General features: G+C 35.3%; 1 protein-coding gene across 1 annotated transcript in view; it reads right to left on the reverse strand.

Annotated features, from left to right (window-relative positions):
* Positions 1-1,722: 1,722 nt before the first annotated feature.
* LOC123537183 (guanylate cyclase 2G-like) overlaps positions 1,723-21,648 on the reverse strand; it is a 45,377-nt gene continuing 25,451 nt past the window's right edge. The window contains exons 11-25 of the mRNA XM_045320804.2: positions 21,473-21,557; positions 19,853-19,958; positions 18,825-19,193; positions 18,249-18,353; positions 15,686-15,757; positions 15,083-15,251; positions 14,665-14,823; positions 14,065-14,260; positions 11,116-11,256; positions 8,924-9,047; positions 8,358-8,426; positions 6,213-6,375; positions 5,354-5,464; positions 4,691-4,782; positions 1,723-4,010 (exon numbers count right to left, since the gene is read on the reverse strand). Of these exons, the coding sequence (XP_045176739.2) occupies positions 3,294-4,010; positions 4,691-4,782; positions 5,354-5,464; positions 6,213-6,375; positions 8,358-8,426; positions 8,924-9,047; positions 11,116-11,256; positions 14,065-14,260; positions 14,665-14,823; positions 15,083-15,251; positions 15,686-15,757; positions 18,249-18,353; positions 18,825-19,193; positions 19,853-19,958; positions 21,473-21,557 (2,678 nt within the window). The 3' untranslated portion in view covers positions 1,723-3,293. The remainder of the gene's footprint in view (positions 4,011-4,690; positions 4,783-5,353; positions 5,465-6,212; positions 6,376-8,357; positions 8,427-8,923; positions 9,048-11,115; positions 11,257-14,064; positions 14,261-14,664; positions 14,824-15,082; positions 15,252-15,685; positions 15,758-18,248; positions 18,354-18,824; positions 19,194-19,852; positions 19,959-21,472; positions 21,558-21,648) is intronic.

A 21,648-nucleotide genomic window follows, 5' to 3' on the forward strand; every position in this document is an offset into this window, starting at 1 on the left:
GGCTGAATATAAATTACTCTAGCAGTTTTCAAGGGATCTGGCCCAGACTTAAAGAAAAATGATAAGATTCTTATAGATATGTCAATTTTAAAAACGTTATAGCTTTATTCACTTACGAAATTAAACAAAAAGATCAAACTGGCCCCCAAATATTTTCACGCCTCTTCTGCAAGCCTGATGCATATGCAGCTAAAGAATGGAAATTCTTGAATTAATAATGGTATCAATGAAATCAAGTGTAAAGGCCCTGAAGCATATTTCACTGCTTGATGATTTTTTCAAAATGAAAAAAAAATGTCACTTCCAAATTTAATTTCGAATATTAGGTATTATAGTGTATGCATACAAAAAGTATTATTTATTTATTTTTATATTGTATGAAAAGAACACTGAGAAGAAACAAACAGAACAGTTAAAAGTTATATTAATAGTCTTCATATTTTCAGTTGGCTTTTATGTTATAGGGTTTTTATACAAAATATCCAATAAGTGAAATGTTTATTTTGTGAAGTGAAATGTTTATTTTGTGAAGTGAAATATTTGTTTTGTGACAATCGTATATAAAACGCAATTATTTCTTAATTAGAATAAAAAAAAACATCTAAAAGGACTACTGCTTTTGCCGGCTGAAAATGGGCTACAACCTGACCTTTGACGGATGGGTTCGGTGTTAACTATGCGCAGAACTATTTTCATTCGTATTAACTCTTTATCTGGCTTTCTTTCAAAATATTGTCTTCTGTCCGGGTGACTGCAAATCATGAAATAAAAATCAGTAGAATACAATGAGCTTCCGTGACGATAAAAACTGGAAAGCCATCTCATCACTTCAAAAGCTTTCGGTATGTTGGTAAAAATATCTTACGGTAATTACGCATGTTTGATAAGTCGGAAGTTATCCGGATAATGTAGAAAATAGCCTGGATTCGGTACTAGAAAATAAAAATCGTTTAATGAATAAATGGCAACCAGCGAGTAATTTTATTAAAACGGCAACGTGACTACACGGCTATTAAACACTAGCTCCACCACCAAAAAGTGTTGATATGCAGCTAACACAAGTTTCAATATATATACAGGTGAGTAAAATGTACGTTTTATTTCATCTTTTTTCATTGATAGACCTTATTTCGAAATTCAGAGACTGTAATTTCGTGTGTAAGAACATTTAAGCAGAGCCATCACTAAGTATGATAACTCAACCAATTTTAGAAATACTGACATATTTCTTTTAAGGAATGTTTCATTCAAGAGAAAGTATCATACACATTTTGATTATTTGCATCCGCGATTATGTTCTTATAAGGCGTGTATGCTTCGAAATGTAAGATATCAGAATATGCAGAGAACATCTCTTGACACTACAATTGACATAATATTGTAATGAAATAACAGTCAATCTGTAGTAAAAAATGTTTTTACACGGGACTACATTCTCCGATTTTCGAAATAAGTTATATATCAATTAAAATATAAGACAGCTTGTAAACCTTTACAATAGTGCACATCGGAAATCTTGGCAGCTCCTTTCCTTATCGCCACCTTTTGGTTGTGGAGCTAAGCATTAGTAGCCGTGCACTATTTCTCTTAAGATAAAACATGATATTTAAACGTTTGCACGATGAATAACTCTAAATAAATCTTACAATCAGCGGAACACTGATAATATATCGGATAATGTGTGGATCTCCGTACTCATGAGCAAAGTCAAACACAAACAAGTGGACCTATACAGTTTATTTCATCATATTATAGATCATATGCTCATTTACGACTGTGGAAAGTTTAATTAAAATCTACATTGTAGATACATTTTTGTCATTGAACAAAGGCACAGGCCTTGAAGGAAAACTTGTTTTAGGTCTACAATATTCAGATCAGTCTAGCAAAAAAAAAGGCCAAGCGTACGACCCGCCGAATTTTCTAAGTATATTCTGAAGTTTTGAAACATGAGGATCAAATTCTACATAGTAGAAATAAAATTACCCAAACGGGCAAAATTATCTGAACTTCTAGTAAAAGTATACAGTAATAGCAGATTCTGGTATAGATTTATTAGCATTTTATTAATTTCATCATATATTTGATGTCGCAGGATGAAATAAAGCAAATTACATAATTTTGGTATTTCTCTATTGTTATTTAACAGCTTCGTTGTGTATCACTAGGTTTTGGGTCAATTAAAGACAGGACATGTAACCCGTTCGAAAGGTTAAACACGTTATCAATGGTATTTTCCGTATCATCATAAATAATACCATTAGTTTCCTTTTTTCACTTCTGTTGCGTTTACTTTTCCCCAAAGGAAATATTTCTATGTAATCCTCATCACATTATTCGATGTTCCTCACAATCTGGTTTAGAGAAAAATGCTTTAAATTCAGATAAAATCAAAAAAAAAATGATAAACAGTATTAACATTCGAAATAGTTTTTTGTAAATACAGTACAACTTGCATTCATAAACCTCCTTAGGGAGTACAAAAAGGTGGTCTGTAATACGACATTATAAGTTCTTTAACAACACTATACAGAATTTAAAAAGTGGTCACTTAATGCAAGTGGACGCTTGATAGACGATGTATCTGGAGCAAGTGTGACTGTACTTAAAATCTGTTGTGTCTTATTTTATTATTCTCCACGTCATGTCATATTGTATATCAAACTATATGTAATTATAGATTTTAAGAATATTTAACCATTATGAGAGCAAATGACTTTAAAATCAAACAACACGAACAAATGAAGAAACTTTACAACCTTCATAGATTGAAGTCTACCAGCAATTCAATATAAAATATTCCGCAAATTTATTCATGACATGGCAAAAGAGTTCTAAAATAACAAAGTAAAACATCCAAAAAAGTATTTCTGATTAAATAAATCATCGTCTTTCTGTTCCTTATTATAGAGAAATTTGAAAATACAAAGATCATGAAATCATTCACTAGTAATTTCGTGGGCAAGAAATTTCGTGAATTTCGCCAAACAGCTTTTTGTGGCGATTTGAATTTGGAGAATTCAGCTTCTGCAAATAAAACGAATGAGAATCTTATTTGTTCCCTTGTATTTCATTTTGTAGATTGACACAGCCACGAAATGCACGAAAGTTAGTCCCAAACGAATATTAATGGTTCTATAGTAGTATTATATTTGTTGAAAACACCCCTCAGAACATTGCTGTAGGGACATTAACATATGGTTCCGTTTGAAAGAAAACAGAGCTAGCCTTTTGGATTGACAGGTGTCATCAACACAAGAAATATTACAAACATTTCAACGAGATAGTACATGTTACAGTCTGGCAGATTCAATAATGTTTGACATTTGTTGTCTATTTCTTCTGCTGTTTTCAGACGACCTTTCTAACTCGTCTACAATGCTCGTATTTTCGCTGTGTTCACTTATGTTATCTAAATTTAAACTATTGCGATGGTTTCTGTCGACAGAAAATTTTACGCCAATTCTCCTTTGCTCAGTCTCCTGCTGGTCGTATGAATCTACAACTGTCACAGGATATTGCATGTTCTCTATGCATTTTTCAGGACCGAATTTTTCTAAAACTTTTATGCCCGACTTACCATTTAAATGTGGTAAAGATTTTGCCTTCAAAGATATCAAGGGGGAATAATTTCTTTCTCCCCTCTCTGTGGTCGAAGAAGCGTATTCTAATCTTTCATCTAGCCCTTTATCCATACTGATACCCGAATCAGCAACACTGATTTTCCTTTCAATTTCATCTACAGCTTTTAGAGCATATTTGTGAGAACCATTAACCGCCTGAGCATATGATAATTCATTCTGCATTTCTTGAAATTTTTCGTCGATGTTTGCTTTCTCCTCGTTCCCCAGCACAGTTATTTGATGGCTAGTCTCGTGATAAAGTGGTTCGCTATAACGCCTTACGTCGCGGTAGCCGGGGTCGATTAAATGGTTTAATTGTGGTGTTGATGACTGACTAACGCCAGTGTGTGTGCCAGTCAGCCAATATGTGTGCATTGTGCCTTTTCCCTAGTTGAAAAGAACAGAATTTTGTTTTTATTATTTTATGCAATTATGTGATTCTTATGTTCCCCGTTTAACACTTAATGGTAGTGTCCAAACTGAAAGATGGACAAGTTCATTATAGAAATTTAGCGGTGTACGGGTTAATCCGAACTATCTTTACAGAATGAATAGCAGATGCCACATTTGCACAGAAATACAAACTATATGAAACTTTGTTGATCCTAAATGTAACACAAACAAAAAATATCAAGTCTTGTCAATGGTTAAACCATACTTTATCTATTTTACCCGTTCTGCGCAACAAATCATCCATTTCCATGAACAGCGTCCGGTAAATTCATATCGCAATTTACCAGATACTGCTATACACCCGATGTACAAACAGTCAAAGGTACATACAGTTAAGGAAATACAGACACTTATCATTTGAGCCGTGCCATGGGAAAACCAACATAGTGGCTTTGCGACCAGCATGGATCCAGACCAGCCTGCGCATCCGCGCAGTCTGGTCAGGCTCCATGCTGTTCGCTTTTAAAGCCTATTGGAATTGGAGAAACTGTTAGCGAACAGCATGGATCCTGACCAGACTGCGCGGATGCGCAGGCTGGTCTGGATCCATGCTGGTCGCAAACCCACTATGTTGGTTTTGTCATGGCACGGCTCATTTAGTGACCTTAACATACCTTCACAGCAATGAGGCCTCTTTCCTCCACAATAAAGTTCGGAAAAGCTTCTAGCACAACTTTTGTATACGGACTGATGTGGATTTTCAAGGCTGTAAAAGATTGATTTCCTCTTTAATTTCAGATTATCAAACTTCTATTCCAAATCTTGACTAAGACTATCAAACGCAAATTTTCATGTTGCAATTGTTTTATTTCTGTTTGCTCTAACACCATTGTAACAGTTTGGCTGATCTCTTAAAGTGATATTTGTAACATTTCTGCAAAGTTTCATCAAAATATTTGCATTAGAATCTGAGCTTAGACATTCAAGGGAAAGGCGTGTATTTGAATCATTTAAGAAATGAACTAAAATTGAACTCATGAAATGAGCCGCGATATGAGAAAACCAACATAGTGGTTTAGCGACCAGCATGGATCCAGACCAGCCTGCGCATCCGCGCAGTCTGGTCAGGATCCATACTGTTCTCTTTCAAAGTCTATTGCAATTAGAGAAACTGTTAGCGAACAGCATGGATCCTGACCAGACTGCGCAGATGCGCAGGCTGGTCTGGATCCATGCTGGTCGCAAAGTCACTATGTTGGTTTTCTCATGGCACGGTTGAGTATTGGGTGAGCGATACTTTTATTTGCTCATTTATGCACGACAGGAGCAATACTTACGTTCTCCCGTGGACTCCATCCTAGATGCGGTGTTTACCGTGTCTCCAAATAGACAATACCTAGGCATGATAAGCCCGACCACTCCCGCTACAACTGGTCCAGTATGTAATCCTAGGACACACACGTGTATATATTTATATATAAACCGACGAAATTCTTCATACCCATTAAAATTCAATTTACTGATAACTAACATTAACTGCTTTAATATTAATAAAAGATAAATCTATTAAATATGCTGCCATAAAAGTATGGCATTGCACGAATATTAGCCATACGAAACGGATAGGTTCTTTATTAATTAAATGAATATACAAATACTTGTATTGCTTTTGTTTGGGTTTAATGTCACACTGATACTATTGTCATATGGCGACTTTCCGGCTTTTCATAGAGGAATACACCCTGATGCCCCTTCGTGCCTTGTTTCAGACACATGATAGAACCACCGACTTTCCGTAAGTCAGAGGATGGCTTCCCTACATGAAATAAATCTACAAATAAAGCCAAGTTTCGAACCCGCGGCGTCGAGGGGCAAGCGATTCGTAGTCAGCGACCTAAACCACTCAGGGACTTTCTTAAGAGTGAACTATTTATTGTCCAATAAGTACTATCCAGTGAGCATTATTTCACTTCTGGGAGATTTATCTAACACAAAGGAAAAGGAACATTGTTTAAAATATAATGTTTCTGTTAAAAAAATTGAGCCACCGACAATATTTAGAGAGCATATACGAACAAACCAAATGCAAAAAATCAATACCAAGGAAAGAACTAAGGACAATTAGCAAATTTTGTGAAAAAGGCCCATGATTACGTATAATACATGGAGATTTCATTATCAGAAGGAACTACTAACCGATGCGGATTTTAAGCTGCTTATCAGGCCTGTGAGGTATTTTGAATGATATGACACTCTGGAGAATGTTTAAAGCCATTTCTGCTATCTCTCGAACCTGTTGGCTGCCGTTCCTTTCCGGAAGTCCGCTAGCTACCATGTACGAATCACCAATAGTTTCCACCTTGAGGAAAATGATAAATCTTGAACATTGTTCTAAATACTTAGGGGACTGCATCAAACGACATGTACTGAACATTACTTGAAGGTAAACTGCGAAAAGAAACAATTTGTTCTATCATAAATTATAAAAGTATTTAAAAACGAAGAAATGATACGAAAATGGTGTTGGGACAAATTAAAGCGAAATGTTCGCCTCCAAATTTTGAGCAATCTAATAATGGTGCACATAACTGAAGCCTGATACCGTAAAGCAATTTAACGTTGTTTTAAAAACTTTGTAAAAATACCGACATACAGGCAACCTGATGTTACTCAGATATTGTCGTTAAACATTGTTAAAGGCAATTTAAAGTTGTTAAAATGACATCCTAAAAGTACCAAAAGACTTGAACAATGAGACAACCCAACGTTGTTAAAATAACAATTATAAAAAGCAAATTCAATTAATTGATATCCCCCGCCGAAAGGGTTTGTGGTGAGGAACGGGAAAACAGTATATCCAGCAAAAAATTAAGGATGTTAATAAGAGGCAAATAATTTCATTAGTCAAAATCAATTTAACAGAAAATGAATGCTATTTTGTGGTGGTTGGGGGGCGGGGGGTGCAGCAAGGGTGACTGGGTGAGGGTACAAAACATCATATGTTGATTATAAATATTGATGGAAAATTAAAAATGAAAAAGAAAATGGCGGGGGGGGGGGCGAGGGGATGCATGTTTGGGGTGGTGGGCATGACTGGGTGGAGGAGTGGGTTCGGGAAAATGGTACAACTTTGCATGTTGATAAATATTCATGGAAGGTTTGAAAAAAAAAGGAATGAAAAATAATCTTCTTTTTTGGGGGGATGGGGGGCGATGGCATGGGGAGGGGGTGTGACCAAGGCAAGGTGGTGACCAGGTGTGGGTACACAGCTTCACATGTTTATAATAAATGTTCATGGAAAAGAATGAAAGACGTTTAATGAAATTCTACCAATTGGTTGGTTTGTTATGTACAAATCTGTAGATTTTTAAACAATTAAAGGGCAATAACTCTAAGGAAAATTGACCAATTAAAAAAAATGACAGGCATCATCGAAGTATGTTGATTCATATTTAGTTCAAGTTTCATGAATTTCTACCACCTTGTTACTGAGAAATTGCTGCAGACGTGGATTTTTCATTAAATCAAGGGCAATAACTCCAAGGGAAATTGACCAATCAAAACAAAATTGATGGGCATCATCGCAGTATATTGGTGCATGTTTATTTCAAGTTTTATGAAATTCTACATGATATCTACTGAGAAATAGCTGCGGACGGACATTTTTGGGCATTTTTCATTAAATCAAGGGCAATAACTCTAAGGAAAATTGACCAATCAAAAAAAAACTTGACGGGCATCATCGCAGTATGTTGGTTCATGTTTATTTCAAGTTTCATGAAATTCTACCAGCTAGTTACTGAGATATGGTTGCGGACGGACGCACGCACGCACGGACGTGACGGACGGGCAACGCCATTTCAATACCCCTCTCCCGATTTCATCGGCGGGGGATAATTCAAAAGTACCGATTTATAGTCATTCTTGGACAATATAATGTTGTTAAAATAACGTTGTGAACGTTTAGACAGAGAGGCACAAAAAGACATCCAAAATGTTGCTAAAACGTTGAAAAAGTATAGACAGACAGACAAAGTAAGACAACATAATGTTGTTAAAACAACACAAGTATACTCTTTTCTTCTAGAGTGAGGCAATTGCATGATGATAATGATAACGTGATGAGGATATCATAAGACAGACACTGTAAGATAATGTTATCTTGTTAGAATAACGATGGAAAAGTACGACATACAAGCAATGTTAGGCAATCTAATGTTGTCACAATAACGTTGAAAAGAACTAACAGACAGACACAGTAAGACAACCTACTGTTGTTAGAATAACATTGGAAAATTCCAATAGCCAAACATAAATCTAAAAGAATCAAATCTAGTTTACCTTATAAACATCATAATAACTTATGATATCGTCGAACATTGTATACAGGGCATTCAAGAACTCGACGATCTGAAAACAAATCATTGGAATATGTTCTATACTAATTGCAAATAAAGATGATACTCGATGATGATATCACACTTGTATTAAATATTATTTCTTGTTATTTCTGTTTATGTGCCTTCATTTATTATGTGAGATGCTAGGTAAAAAGGCCAAGTACAAGTCTTATTTTCTGTCAACGGGGTGAAGTTTAATTTAATGTCTGTATGACTATGAAATGAGCCGCACCATGAGAAAACCAACACAGTGCATTTGTGACCAGCATGGATCCTGATCCATACTGTCCGCTTTCAAACCCTATTTCAATTGGAGAAACCGTTAGCGAACAGAATGGATCCTGACCAGATGCGCAGTCTGGTCTGGATCCATGCTGGTCGCTAATGCACTATGTTGGTTTTCTCATGACGCGGCTCAAATAATCTTTATTGCTGCTTTAATACATATCATCCTCTGGATGTTGTGCTTCAATAAATCAAAATTATTTATGCAAACAAAATTCTTACCTGTAACGGTGTGCTCTCACTACAAAGTCTTGTGAATTCCACAATATCAGAAAAATATATTGTCACCATATCAAATGCTTCCGCTTCTACTGTCCTTCCAACCTTCAGTTCATCAGCAACTTTTCTGAAAAATTATATATATCTATATAAATTCTGTAAAACTATGACTTGTATTGCACAAGTAGAAACGATTATATGCATAAACCGAATTCCGTATTGTGCTATGTTGAAATCCAATCCAGTGTCATATTTGTGTCCGGGCTTTTCAAACAAAAAGCGGGACAGCATACGCCCGAATTGAAGAAAGTTAAATCTAAAGAAAACGTTTTTTGATTGTGTATTTAATGTGGTGATGGGTTGGTGATTCTAGGGTTTTATGTCGCTGTAGTGATGTCATACGTAGGAAAAAGAATCTTAAACTGATTTTCAGTGTGTGTACGGGGAGAGTAATATGAACTCAGTTTGAGGTCTTGAACTTTGACCTAACAACAAAGTCCAAGTGCTCGGCATATTATCTCATCTCCACCAACCTAAATGCCAAGTTTGAGGTCAAAACCTTCTTTGGGTATTCAGTTATGCTCTGCAAACTAAATATGATGAACAGATTTGACTTTGCTGAAACCTTGACCTTCGACCAAGCGCACAAGAATGTGTTGCACTCCGCTAAAAATAAGAGTAATTGGTTTTTTTGGGGTGGGAGCTGGGTATTATGGGCGATCAATTAGGGATAGGGAAGTAATGTGGATTGTGACACACCTCAAATCAACTCATCACCACCTTTAATACGAGTTCAAAGTCACTACATTGAATAATTTTGAAGTTGTGTTCCGAAAACAAAATACAAAGGAAATATTTGAACTCAGCTGGTGACCTTGACCTTTGATCTTACGACCAAGTTCATGGGCTTTGCACATTGCCTCACCACCACTTACCTATATCCAAAGTTTGAAGTCAATACCTTGAATGTTTTTTAAGTTATGCTCTTGACACATAATATGACCGAAAGATTGACCTTGCTGTGACCTTGACCTTTGACCTATAGATTTTGTCTATGCGCTCTGCACATTGTCTCATCGCCAAGTACCTATATGTCAAGATTGATGTCAATACCTTTAACTGTTAAGTTGTGTTTCGGACAGGAAATATGAGTATCAAATTTGACCTTTGAGATCCATTTGACCTTGACCATTGATTTTTAGGCCTGGTTCATGCGTTCTGCATATGATCTCATGGCCACCTACCTATAAGTCAAGTTTAAAATCAATACCTTGATTGGTTATTGAGCTATGCGACAGACACGAAATATGACGTACAGACGGACACACGGACGGACGCACGCGCCATCATATAATACGTCGGTTTTTTTTTTCATAATGAGCGTATAAAATGCAATTTCTCCATTGCAACTATTCTGCAAATAGCTGCAAAATTGATGAAAATGACATTGTTTTATTGAATTCAAAAAAAATATTACGTCTTTCGAGATGGAATCCAAATACGTAAAACAAGGATGACGTCACGAGGTTTAAAAGTCGTACTTAATGAAATTGATGATCAAATTTAAATTGTAACATGGCTTGATTTGCTTGCCAGTTAAACAAAGAAGAAGATCTAACTCTGTATATTCTGCGATAAAACAACGGTCGACGTGCGGACATTAAGACAGCATTATATTATAGCGTGGATTTGTCGCGTGACACCAAGCATGATTTTATATTAAAAAAATATTCTATGGACATTTAAGAATGAAACAATTACAGTCTTCTTGTACTTTATCAGTTCATCGTTCAGATGCTTTGATGTTTAACCTCGTGGGCAAACGCCCTCGTGGTTCGTTTTCTGCGCATCTGAACACTGGACTGTCACATAACAGGCGACAAACCTTTCGAAGGCTTTATTTGTTTTAAACACAATATGGAACGTCACTGTGTGCTTTTTCTTATTTATTTATTATTTTATTTCATTCCATTTGTTCTTATTGATAAATTTGCGGTCACCCCAACCTTGAAATCGTTTTAATTTGTTGCAATTTATTAACACTGATTCCTTGTATACGTGCAGTAGTTCCTGAAACAGAGGTATCCGTATATTAATGTTCTGAAGAAAACTTGACGAGATAAAAATATTACAGTCAATTGACGACAAAATAAATTGAAAGGTTAATAAGGTGTCTAAAATCAGACCGCACATACCTTGGTAAGATACTGTATAACAAAGCTTCTGTCTTCTTCTTTTCTTCTTGCACTTGAGAAGTTCTTTCAGCAACCACTTCCTCCAGGTTATTTGTGTACTTCTCCATCAATGCTAGTATATTATCTATAACGCTTATTTTTCTGCGTTATATATATAAAGAAAATTGAGCCATGACATGGGAAAACCAACATAGTGGGTATGCGACCAGCATGGATCCAGCACTGGCACCAGATCAGAAAGAAAATGCCTCCGTACGTGTTATACCCTACCCCTAGGTATTCTATAAGAACCATGGTCGTGAACGGAAAAATATACTAGCCCGTTTCAATCGCGCATTTCATACCTTAAACACGCAGTGGGGTAAATGTGTACTGTGGATATCAAACAAGTGGTAATTTATCTTCCATTGTGTACCGGTCACATTTTTTCAATACATTTTATTTAAGAAAAACAACGCGTTGTTTATAGTAATTTCAACATTACACAAAAAACCTGCTTGAACTTCCCTGTTGAAGTTCCGTTCTAGATTATAAAACGATTCTGATTGGCTGTTGTAAAAATGTATGTCAATCGTCATTTTACTACACGTGTTTCGCTAAAATGTGAAAATGCAGCAAAATGTGCAAAATGAATAAAATATACAGAACAGATGCAGACCAATGTACGATTTCAAATTAAAGATCATATACAAGATGAATTTCATTCATCATTTCGAGTTTTAGTGTAAAATTGTGATTTTTGAAAAATCTGTTTTGTTTGTTTACGTTTCGCCAAACATGTGCGCACTGCCGTGACCTCTAGACCGGATGTTCATTAGGGAAGTTCAAGCAAGTTTTTTCTGTAACGTTGACGAAAGCATAAAATATGTTTATAATCTCAGCAATATGGAATATTGAGACAATGTGACTGGTGCACGATGGAAGATAAATTATCGCTTGTTCAATATACTAGGTACCCATTCACCGAACTGCGCGTTTAAGTTGAGAAATGTACGATTGAAACGGGTTAGTGCACTTTCCCGTTCATGACCATGGTTCTTATAGAATACCTAGGGGTAGGGTGTAACACATACGGAGGCATTTTCTTTCTGATCTGGTGCCAGTGGGATCCAGACCAGCCTGCGCATCCGCGCAGTCTGGTCAGGATCCATGCTGTTCGCTAATAGTCTCTCCAATTCCAATAGGCTTTAAAAGCGAACAGCATGGAGCCTGACCAGACTGCGCGGATGCGCAGGCTGGTCTGAATCCATGCTGGTCGCATACCCACTATGTTAGTTTTCTCATGGCACGGCTCAAATATTGTGAGGACACGTCACGGCTGAGATAGTTTAGCATTATTGCAAAACACAATCGGTATTAAAATTGTGTTTCCAGTAAATGTGCTCATTAGATAAATCGTCAATATTTATGTGAAAATAAGGGATGTGTTTTGTATGATTGCAACATTGTTAGTTGTTCTAATTAGTGAAAAACGACTAAAACAATAGGAATTCTTACATGATTTGGATAGACAAAACGACAGTAAGGCAACAATATATTCTTTATTGTTTCAATTTATGAGTTGTAAGCTACAATATAGAAGACCAGTTTTTTAAGAAAATCAACCTGGAAGTTAGAAATAATAGAAAAAATTTTAATTAGGTCATGAGTCATCAAACACCAGTCAAAATTTGACATTAGTTTTCACGAGTTGTCAAAATTATTTTTATCTCTCCATTCTTCAAACGCATTGTTTTTGTAAGAATCTTGGTAGGTCATTGTAGTGTGCAACTTACTTTACATTCCACATTAATAATTGTGCTTTAAATTGCTTTGTTGAGCTCACAGAAATCACGTAAGAATTTCTATTGTTTTAGTTTATTATTTGTAATAAATGTACCAATCCTCAATAATAAGATATAAGAATTGTTTCTTTCTGGTAGACATAGGAAACTATTTGGTTGAATCATAACATAATGGTTTTTGGAAAGATCTGAGTATTAATTCTTTGGTTTTTCATCATTCACCGGAAATTCAAAACTTGATACTACCTTAATGCCTTGTAAAAAATAGTCATCACTGAAGCTGTTTAAGAACGTTTGAACATATGATATACTGAGCCGCACCATAAGAAAACCAACATAGTGCATTGGCGACCAGCATGGATCCAGACAGACTGCGTATCCACACAGTCTGATCTGGATCCATGCTGGTCGCAAATGCACTATGTTGGTGTTCTCATGGTGCGGCTCAAAATTATTATAGGTTTTCCACAGCAATCATCAGACTGCTATTGAGAAGATCAATAATAACGTGTTGAAGACAGATTTTATGACATGGAACCAAAATATGTAATTTATGTTATATAAAACATTGCAATCTGCAAAAAATAAAAACAACTGTTTTTAATTTTTGCCCAAATTGTGGAATCTTTGTTCCAAAAATACCTTACTTTTTATCGTTTCATCAATTACTATGTCACCAGAACACCCTACACATAAGGCGGAAAAATGGACATTCTCGTTCAAGGTTATCAAATACAACTCAACTTACGGGAAGTAGGATAAGAAGTTTTTAATTTATTTTGAGTTATATAGGAACTTGTCTGTTTGATCCACAACTTGTGTTATAAAAACACGAGAGATGCTGTAACCATGATGTATAAAAGTCCGTTTAAGTCAGATACAATCAAAACTATCTGCATTTCAGTTTTAAGTAAAAAAAAAAATATCGTCAAACTGCTAATGCTCTAAACTCTCTCAAACTCCACTAGCACAAAGATAAAAGAATAATCAAAGTGCTTCTGCATATAAACCGGATTAATGTAAATGAGTTTTTACTTTATTCTCTAAAAACGACCTTTAACCAATATTATTCTATAGAGCTGAACTCAGTTAAATGTAATTTTATTTCAAATTTCAATCATTTTCTTTTCTTTTTTTTCTAATTTTGATATCTCAAATCACTTACTTGAACGGATTGATCTTGTTAAGCATTCTTATGACCGTTTTTATATTTGGTCTAGCATCTGGGTCTTCAAGCCAACACCTCTGCACCAGGTATTCGATATTAGACTGCTGTATTTCAGAGCTCAGGTCGGCACTGTTAATAAAAGGCCGAAATATGTCTTCTCCGCCTTCAGGAAAGGCAACTTTTGTAACAATTTCTGAAGAAAGTATTAAAAATCTGTGTGGGTTTCAACACGTCAGACGATGGATTTGTTTTATATCCGGTAAATGATGTTCTACATTGACAGTAGAGTATTTACAACTTAAATTTGCTACACTTGGTAATTTTGTTAGATTATGGAACACATACATAAAACTTACAGACACATATCATAACAAGAAAATTAATATTTTGTGGGTTTTCAACTGTAATTTATCCAGTATTGGTACATTATTTTACCAGTCAGCATTAGAACCGATAACACATGAGAAGTAAAACGGATCAGAATAGCATGGATACAAGTGTGTCAACGTACATTCTATTTTCAAAGTATAATATATAACACATCAACATCAAAATTTTCATTATCGAGATCATTCAGACGAAAGTATTCAGTCAAACCTTTTGGTTTGAGATGTGATTCGGCACTGTATGGCTGAGAGTTACTGACTAGCTCCTTGAAAATCACCCCGAGTGAGTAGATATCAGACTGATGGGTACACTCGCAGCTTTCATTCTTCAAAAGCTTGCGCAATATTTCTGGAGCCGTCCAGTATAATCCTGAAATTGTAAGCACAAGATTAGTTGATATGACGCAAAGAGACAAACTATAACAGGATTTAGTTCTTTCGCAATTTCGGATATTACGACGAAATTCCAAACGCATAATGCTTTAATCATAACTGTACGTTAAGCAAGAGGTTGCATGCATCAGTGTAAAGCAAAGTTAGCATTGACTTGCAGATTTTTTCTTGCTGTCATGTTTCACATGTTATTATCTAAAATATAGAAATTTTGAAATGAATATTAAGAATCATACTGGAATAAAAGTTATATTCGCCCATCATTTCCTCCGAGTTTTGGATAGCTCTGAACTTTTCAATACCAAAGTCTGTCAGTTTACACACCCAACGACTGTCAATAACACAATTTGCACTTCTAAGATTTCCGTGGACTTTGATGGAACTTTTATGTAGATAATCCAGTCCCTGAAATATATATACAGACAATGAAGAGAATTAATACGCACATGAAATGCGTCAAATTACTGCAAAAATGCTAGGAGATTTTTTCCGATTTTCAGATTTTATAGATTCGAAAATACAAAAGTTTACAGTTTGTACTTATATACAGAATGAAATATAGAAGGTATTTTGTCACTATAATTCTTATTCTGCATTCATGACACAATTCGTCTTCAGAATCTATGGAAATAACTTCAACATCATGTCATGCGAAGTGTTTTAAGGTGTCGCCCACTCAGCCGGGAAATCCTGTGTTTTAACCAAAATTGGACAACTCCTTAAATGACAACAGCTCCTGTTTTTCTCTGAAAAGGGACTCAGACAGATCTAAAGCTGTAATCACAATCAAGCTAAACTAACCTAGAACAAATGAACACGACCTACTACATGGAACATACCTGACAAATATCCGCAGCCAGCGAAAGTCTAAACATGGTGTCGAGCCGGATATCGTTGTTTTCAATCACATCCTATTTATGTAAAGAAAAAAAAAGTAAAATGAGCATTTCATTTTATAAATATCCTATACCGCATCAGAAATAAAACATTAATGGCAAATAGATAAATGTCCACGTGACGATAGTTATCGTTTTGAATGACATGAGTGGCGTATACAGGTCCGTTTCAAAATTGACCGAATCGTTCTTTTGTTATCGAGCAATGACTATTTTCAGACGACTTTACCGACACTGATAACTCAGAAACGTAATAGATGGAACAGACTTTGGAGTGATTACAACTTCGACGGGTTAAAAGTGAGTCAAATACACTTATTGTTAAATAACGTGCTCACTGTTGTTGTTTATTTTTAAATACAAAATTGCAGCTCACTCATGCATTCACTCATGTATTGTCCGTAAGTATTGACCTGGCACTCATGAATATTCCGTATCTTTCCGTAAATTAATTTTCGGTGTCCGAATATAACTAGCGATATAACTAAATATTACATATATAATTCCTAACTGTTATATTGTCACATGTGCAGGTAGCTGTGCGGACAAAGCGTTTACTTTCCAATATCAGGATTGTAAGTTCGAGTTCTACGTCTGACCATATCTTTTTTTCCCCAAAGTTTATATGCAAACTAAATACTACTCATTTGATCAAACGTATCGTGATATTTATGGTTCTTTTATTAAAAGTAATCATATTTACCCGTTGTAAAAATTGGAATAAAATTGTTTTAAAAGTATCTTAGATAAAAAAGACAAATTACCTGTCACCAGCGTTCCAGAAAAAAATACAAGAGAAAAGAATTAAAATTCATGAAATATGATATTTAAAATAATATAAACGATAACATTACAATACATTTAAAGTGATTTCGAACTCGTGGTAACGAACGTGAAAGTCAGACACGTTACCTCCACGCCACCGTGTATTCGATAAACTTTACATGTTACTTTAGTAATGTAGATAATTTCATGATACTAATATTGCGTGAATTAACGAAAACGCCCGAAAATATTGGCGAAGATTAATGAGTGCCAGGTCAATACTTACGGACAATAAACGAAGTGAATTTTGAGCAGCTCCCGATAAAATTCACGTGAAAGTTCCCGTTATTCTTCAAATTTAGAGAGCAAACTCCAATGGCGACAAGAAATTACAATGGGAGACTGCCGTTGAAAATATAAATTTGCCGTTTATTTGGATAATTGGCAAAGCAGAAAAAAAATCGTTAAAATTCTCGAGGGTGGATTTTTTTTTAGTTTATGAAACCATGTTTACTTTGCCGATAAGTGTCGTAGTTTTGTCATATGACACCGAAGTTGGGGTAAACCTTTGGAATGGAACAGACTTTAGGCACTGCAATCATTCTGTCATTAAGTTTGAAAATTGTACAACCAAACATTCCCTTACCCTACTAAATTTCTATAATGAACTTGTCCATCTTTCAATTTGGACAGTAGCATTAACTGTTAAAAGGGGTGCAAACCTAAAAGATACTGACTGAATGGCGAACAGTGTTGATCATGATCTGCACTGGTCGCAAAGGCAGAATAAATCGTTTGTTTGTTTGTTTTGGGTTTAACGCCGTTTTTCAACAGTATTTCAGTCATGTAACGGCGGGCAGTTAACCTAACCAATGTTTCTGGATTCTGTACCGGTACAAACCTGTTCTCAGCAAGTAACTGCCAACTTCCCCACATGAATTATCAGAGGTGGAGGACGAATGATTTCAGACACAATGTCTTTTATCAAATCGTCACGGAGAACATACGCCCTGTCCGGGGATCGAACTCGCGACCCGTAGACCAACGCTCTCTCTACTGAGCTAAGCGGGCGGGTTAGAATAAATCGTTTCCAGCATAATAAGGGTTAAAACCAAATGGTCTGCCGACGAACAGACAGACCAACCGACTGATAACGTGCGAAAGAATACACATCTGGGGATATAATTATTTATAACATAGAAAAATATGTTAAAAATGCTTTAAAGTAAGAGAATATACAAATGATAATATTAAATTTTTTAATTAAAGTTAAACATAATATGTCTGTCTTTGCCTTAAGTGAGTGTTTGTATTCCATTATGATCTAAGGCATATACATAATTTGAAACTTGGTAAAAATGTATTTTACTCATTAACAACATATTACAATTATGACTGTTGCACAGAAAGATAATGCCACCGTAATCAAGGGTGTCATTGTCTATAGGGGCTGTTCATGAAGTAAAAAGTAAAACAAAATGTATAAAACTTCCTTAATGTTTAGTGATTTAACCCTTACCATGCTGGACATGACTGGTTCTGCCTTTGCGACCAGTGTAGATCATGATCAGCCCGCACATCCGTGCAGTCTGATCATGATCTGCACTGTCCGCCATTCAGCCAGTATATTTTTGGTACACACCCCTTTTAACAGTGAATGGAACTGTCAAAATTGGAAGACGGTCGAGTTCATTATAGAAATTTAGCAGGGTAAGGGTTAAATCAACCTGGCATATTGTACCTGTAAGCTGCCTTTTGGACAATATTCCCTCACAATACAAACTGTTTCTGGTGCAGTACAAACTCCAATGAACTTCGTCAAGTTAGCATGCTGAAGATCTCTAAGCTGTGAAAATACATATTAAATAAGTGATGAATACTTCAATGTTCTACATAGGCATAAGACAATTTGTCTGTAAAGTGCACATCAAAAAAGACGATAATTACTTCAAATTTATGCACAGTCATAAGACAACCTTTCTGTGAAAATAAACATTCAAACCTTTAAAAAAATACTACTGTTTATTTTCTGCACAAGCATAAGACAATTTTTCTATGAAAATACACATCAAAATAAATATATAAATACTTGTTTGATGCTATAGGACTATTTTTCTGTAAAATTACACATTCAAAAAAACTGCTAAATACTTCAATTTCATTTATGCAGACATAAGACATTAAACATAAAAATCATATTCCCTTCAGAATACAATGCTTTGAATGATCATGACAAGGTCGCGATAATAACTACCGAAACTAAAACCAAACCATAACAGTAACTGTTTTAATATGAATATGGTCGTATGATGCTTACATTTCTGACTTGCAGCAAAAATGTTCTATCCATGTTTATTTCTTTCTTTGTACACATTTTCACAGCAACGAGTTCTTCTTTATAGGTTGCAACTGTCGTATAAAACTGACCACCCCGCCGGAATGAATCATCTACCGTCGAAACGCCACTGCGTATTTTACGCGGTACGCTCTTCTTAACAATTCTCCCAATAGGACTGTTTGTTTCGCTCCTTCTTCTATATTTGTATACTGGACTAGTTGATACTTTCCTTTTCTTAGATCCATTAACAGCCGGTGAGCTAGCGTCACTGATCTTTCTAAAACTGTTCACAGTGCTGTCGTCTCCCTTTATGTACCGATGCTTTTTAATGGTTATTCTCGATCGATTCTTTAAATATAAAATACGTCACTATGAGTTAGTTCAAAGGACCCGTAGGACATGCCAGTCTATATTGAAAACATTACAAATAAAGAACACTTTTTATATCCTTGCGGATGTTGAAGTATTTGCGGAGTAGTCTCTCTTCAGTGGTGATTCCAACTGTACGATTAACCATATTTTTTTTACGTTCGGAAGTGATATATTCTTTTAGAAAAATAGTTCTGTAGTTTTACGTCCTGTCTTTCACCAACAACCATTTGGTAAGCTATTCTACGACTGATAATAACATAATTGTTGTTTGCTCTTACTTCGATACTCTTCTTAAGGTATACGTTATTTAAAAGTCACTATGTTAGCACGAGGGATGTTGGAAAAGAGAGGCAACCAGTCTCCGCATTTGTTCAATTATTAATCTTTTAAGTTAAAGGAATGGAACAGAATTGTAAAGATCAGCGTTTTTAATCAGTACAAATTTGAACGGAATCAATTAATAAATAATTTTGTTACGTAAGTTTTTAGGGCACTGTCCATTAGCAACAAAAGATAGTTTTGCTAGCTGATTTTGGCACAGACGCTTTGTTTGGGCATGGTTTGCAAATACAGACCGAGTTAATTACTTTACGAACATCCCATGTAAAACAGAAACACTTGGAAGTATACTTTACAATTGATGTTTGTGTACTGTACTGGGGCAAGTCGAAATCAAAGTCCAGATCGTTGTAGTTTATTTTCCAGGACATACTTTGTAGCTCTTTCTCATTCAGCCACCATCTGTATTAAAGATGTATATGAAGTTAGAAACAACCCCTATTGTCAACCAACAAAAACTCACCCAAGGCTATTTTAAGCATCTCTTCTTCAGTATTTGGCGTTACTTAGCGTGATAACATCTTTTAAGTTTCCTCAAAATGAAAACGAGCCCAAAAATTCAAATAGAAATGTGGTGCAGCTATAAAAACATCACCTATTGCTTACGGAAAGGTATACCGGTCCTGGTTCTTTTACAAAATTCACCAATACAGTGAATTAAAAAAACAACAAATATTTTAATGTCAAAATAATCAGATTTTTCACAATTACCCATGACGCTATGTAAACAAGTATTTGGTTGGAAATAAGGTCACTGCTCTAGAAAGGTCTATCTCCATGCAAGGAATTAAGAGCTAGCTTAAAGTTTAAACCAGTGTATTAACTTGCACTTTAATCATGATAGACAATGCAGTGTTAACTAGAAATGTGTCCATAAGACAAGGGTGCTCCTATTATATTATGTATGAAGACAAAAGCGTGAGTCCTGTAATGGAATTTTGACAATAGAACACGTATGCTGAACTTACGGATTGAAAAAGTCAAATTATCGTTCATATTTATTTCATAATTAAATGATTTAATGTGTATCCCTTTGTATGAGGAATGTTTTATTCTAAGTTATTTGAATATTTTCTATGTATATACAAGTTATAGGCTAGATGACAAAAAATAAATCTTTGCCCTCTAAGTGTGACCTTAACATCTGAGCTAGGGTTCTAAGTGTTAGACTTCACACATTGTCTTATTATGGTGAATGCTTGTGCAAAGGTATTTGAATATTCATCTATGCATACAAATATACAGAAGTTACAGACTGGATAAAAAAGGAAGCTATGACATCTAAGCGTAACCTTGACCGTTTAGCCAAGGTGTACGTCTTGCATGCATCAAATTATCTAGTTAGAGTTAATGTTTGTGCGGACGTACTTGAATATATATCCATTCATACAAAAGTTATAGATTGGACAAGAAAAGTTACGTAAAAAAAGACCTGAAACTGTGACCTTGACCTAAATGGTAGGGGTATGTGACTTGAAAGCGTCATGTTGTCATGTTTTGGTGAATGTTTGTGCCAAGTTATTTGAATATCCACGAATGCGTAAAAAAGTTATAGAGCGGACAGGAAAAATTACCTTAAATATTTGAGTGTGTTCTTGGCCTTTAAGGTAAGGATATGTGCGTTATACGCAACATGCCGCCATGTTATGGGTGATCATTTGTGCCAAGTTGTTAGAGAGCGGAAAAGTAAACTGACATTATTGTGATCATTTGTGCCAAGCTGTTTTAAAATCCGACATAGCACAAAAAATTATAGACCAGACATGATTTTGTGCATTCATGGACGCACGGACGGACGCGCGCACACTAGGACTGGGGTAACACACTATATATCCCATAATTTTCAATGTTGTAGCCATGATGATACACTTATATATATTACTGTGACAAAACAAAATGTATAAAACGCCATATACCTCACTATAACGAAAAGTACTATACAAAACAACGTTATGGTTCCAACAGTCGATGATATAATTATAACATCTTTATGGTCGTTCTCTGAAATAAACATAATAATTTTATATACCAAAATGTATAACTAAAATCTAGCACCAAGCACATGGAAACTCAAATAAATTGACACTCGTTT

This window comes from Mercenaria mercenaria, chromosome 17 (assembly GCF_021730395.1).
Source record: "Mercenaria mercenaria strain notata chromosome 17, MADL_Memer_1, whole genome shotgun sequence".
NCBI classification, from domain to species: domain Eukaryota; kingdom Metazoa; phylum Mollusca; class Bivalvia; order Venerida; family Veneridae; genus Mercenaria; species Mercenaria mercenaria.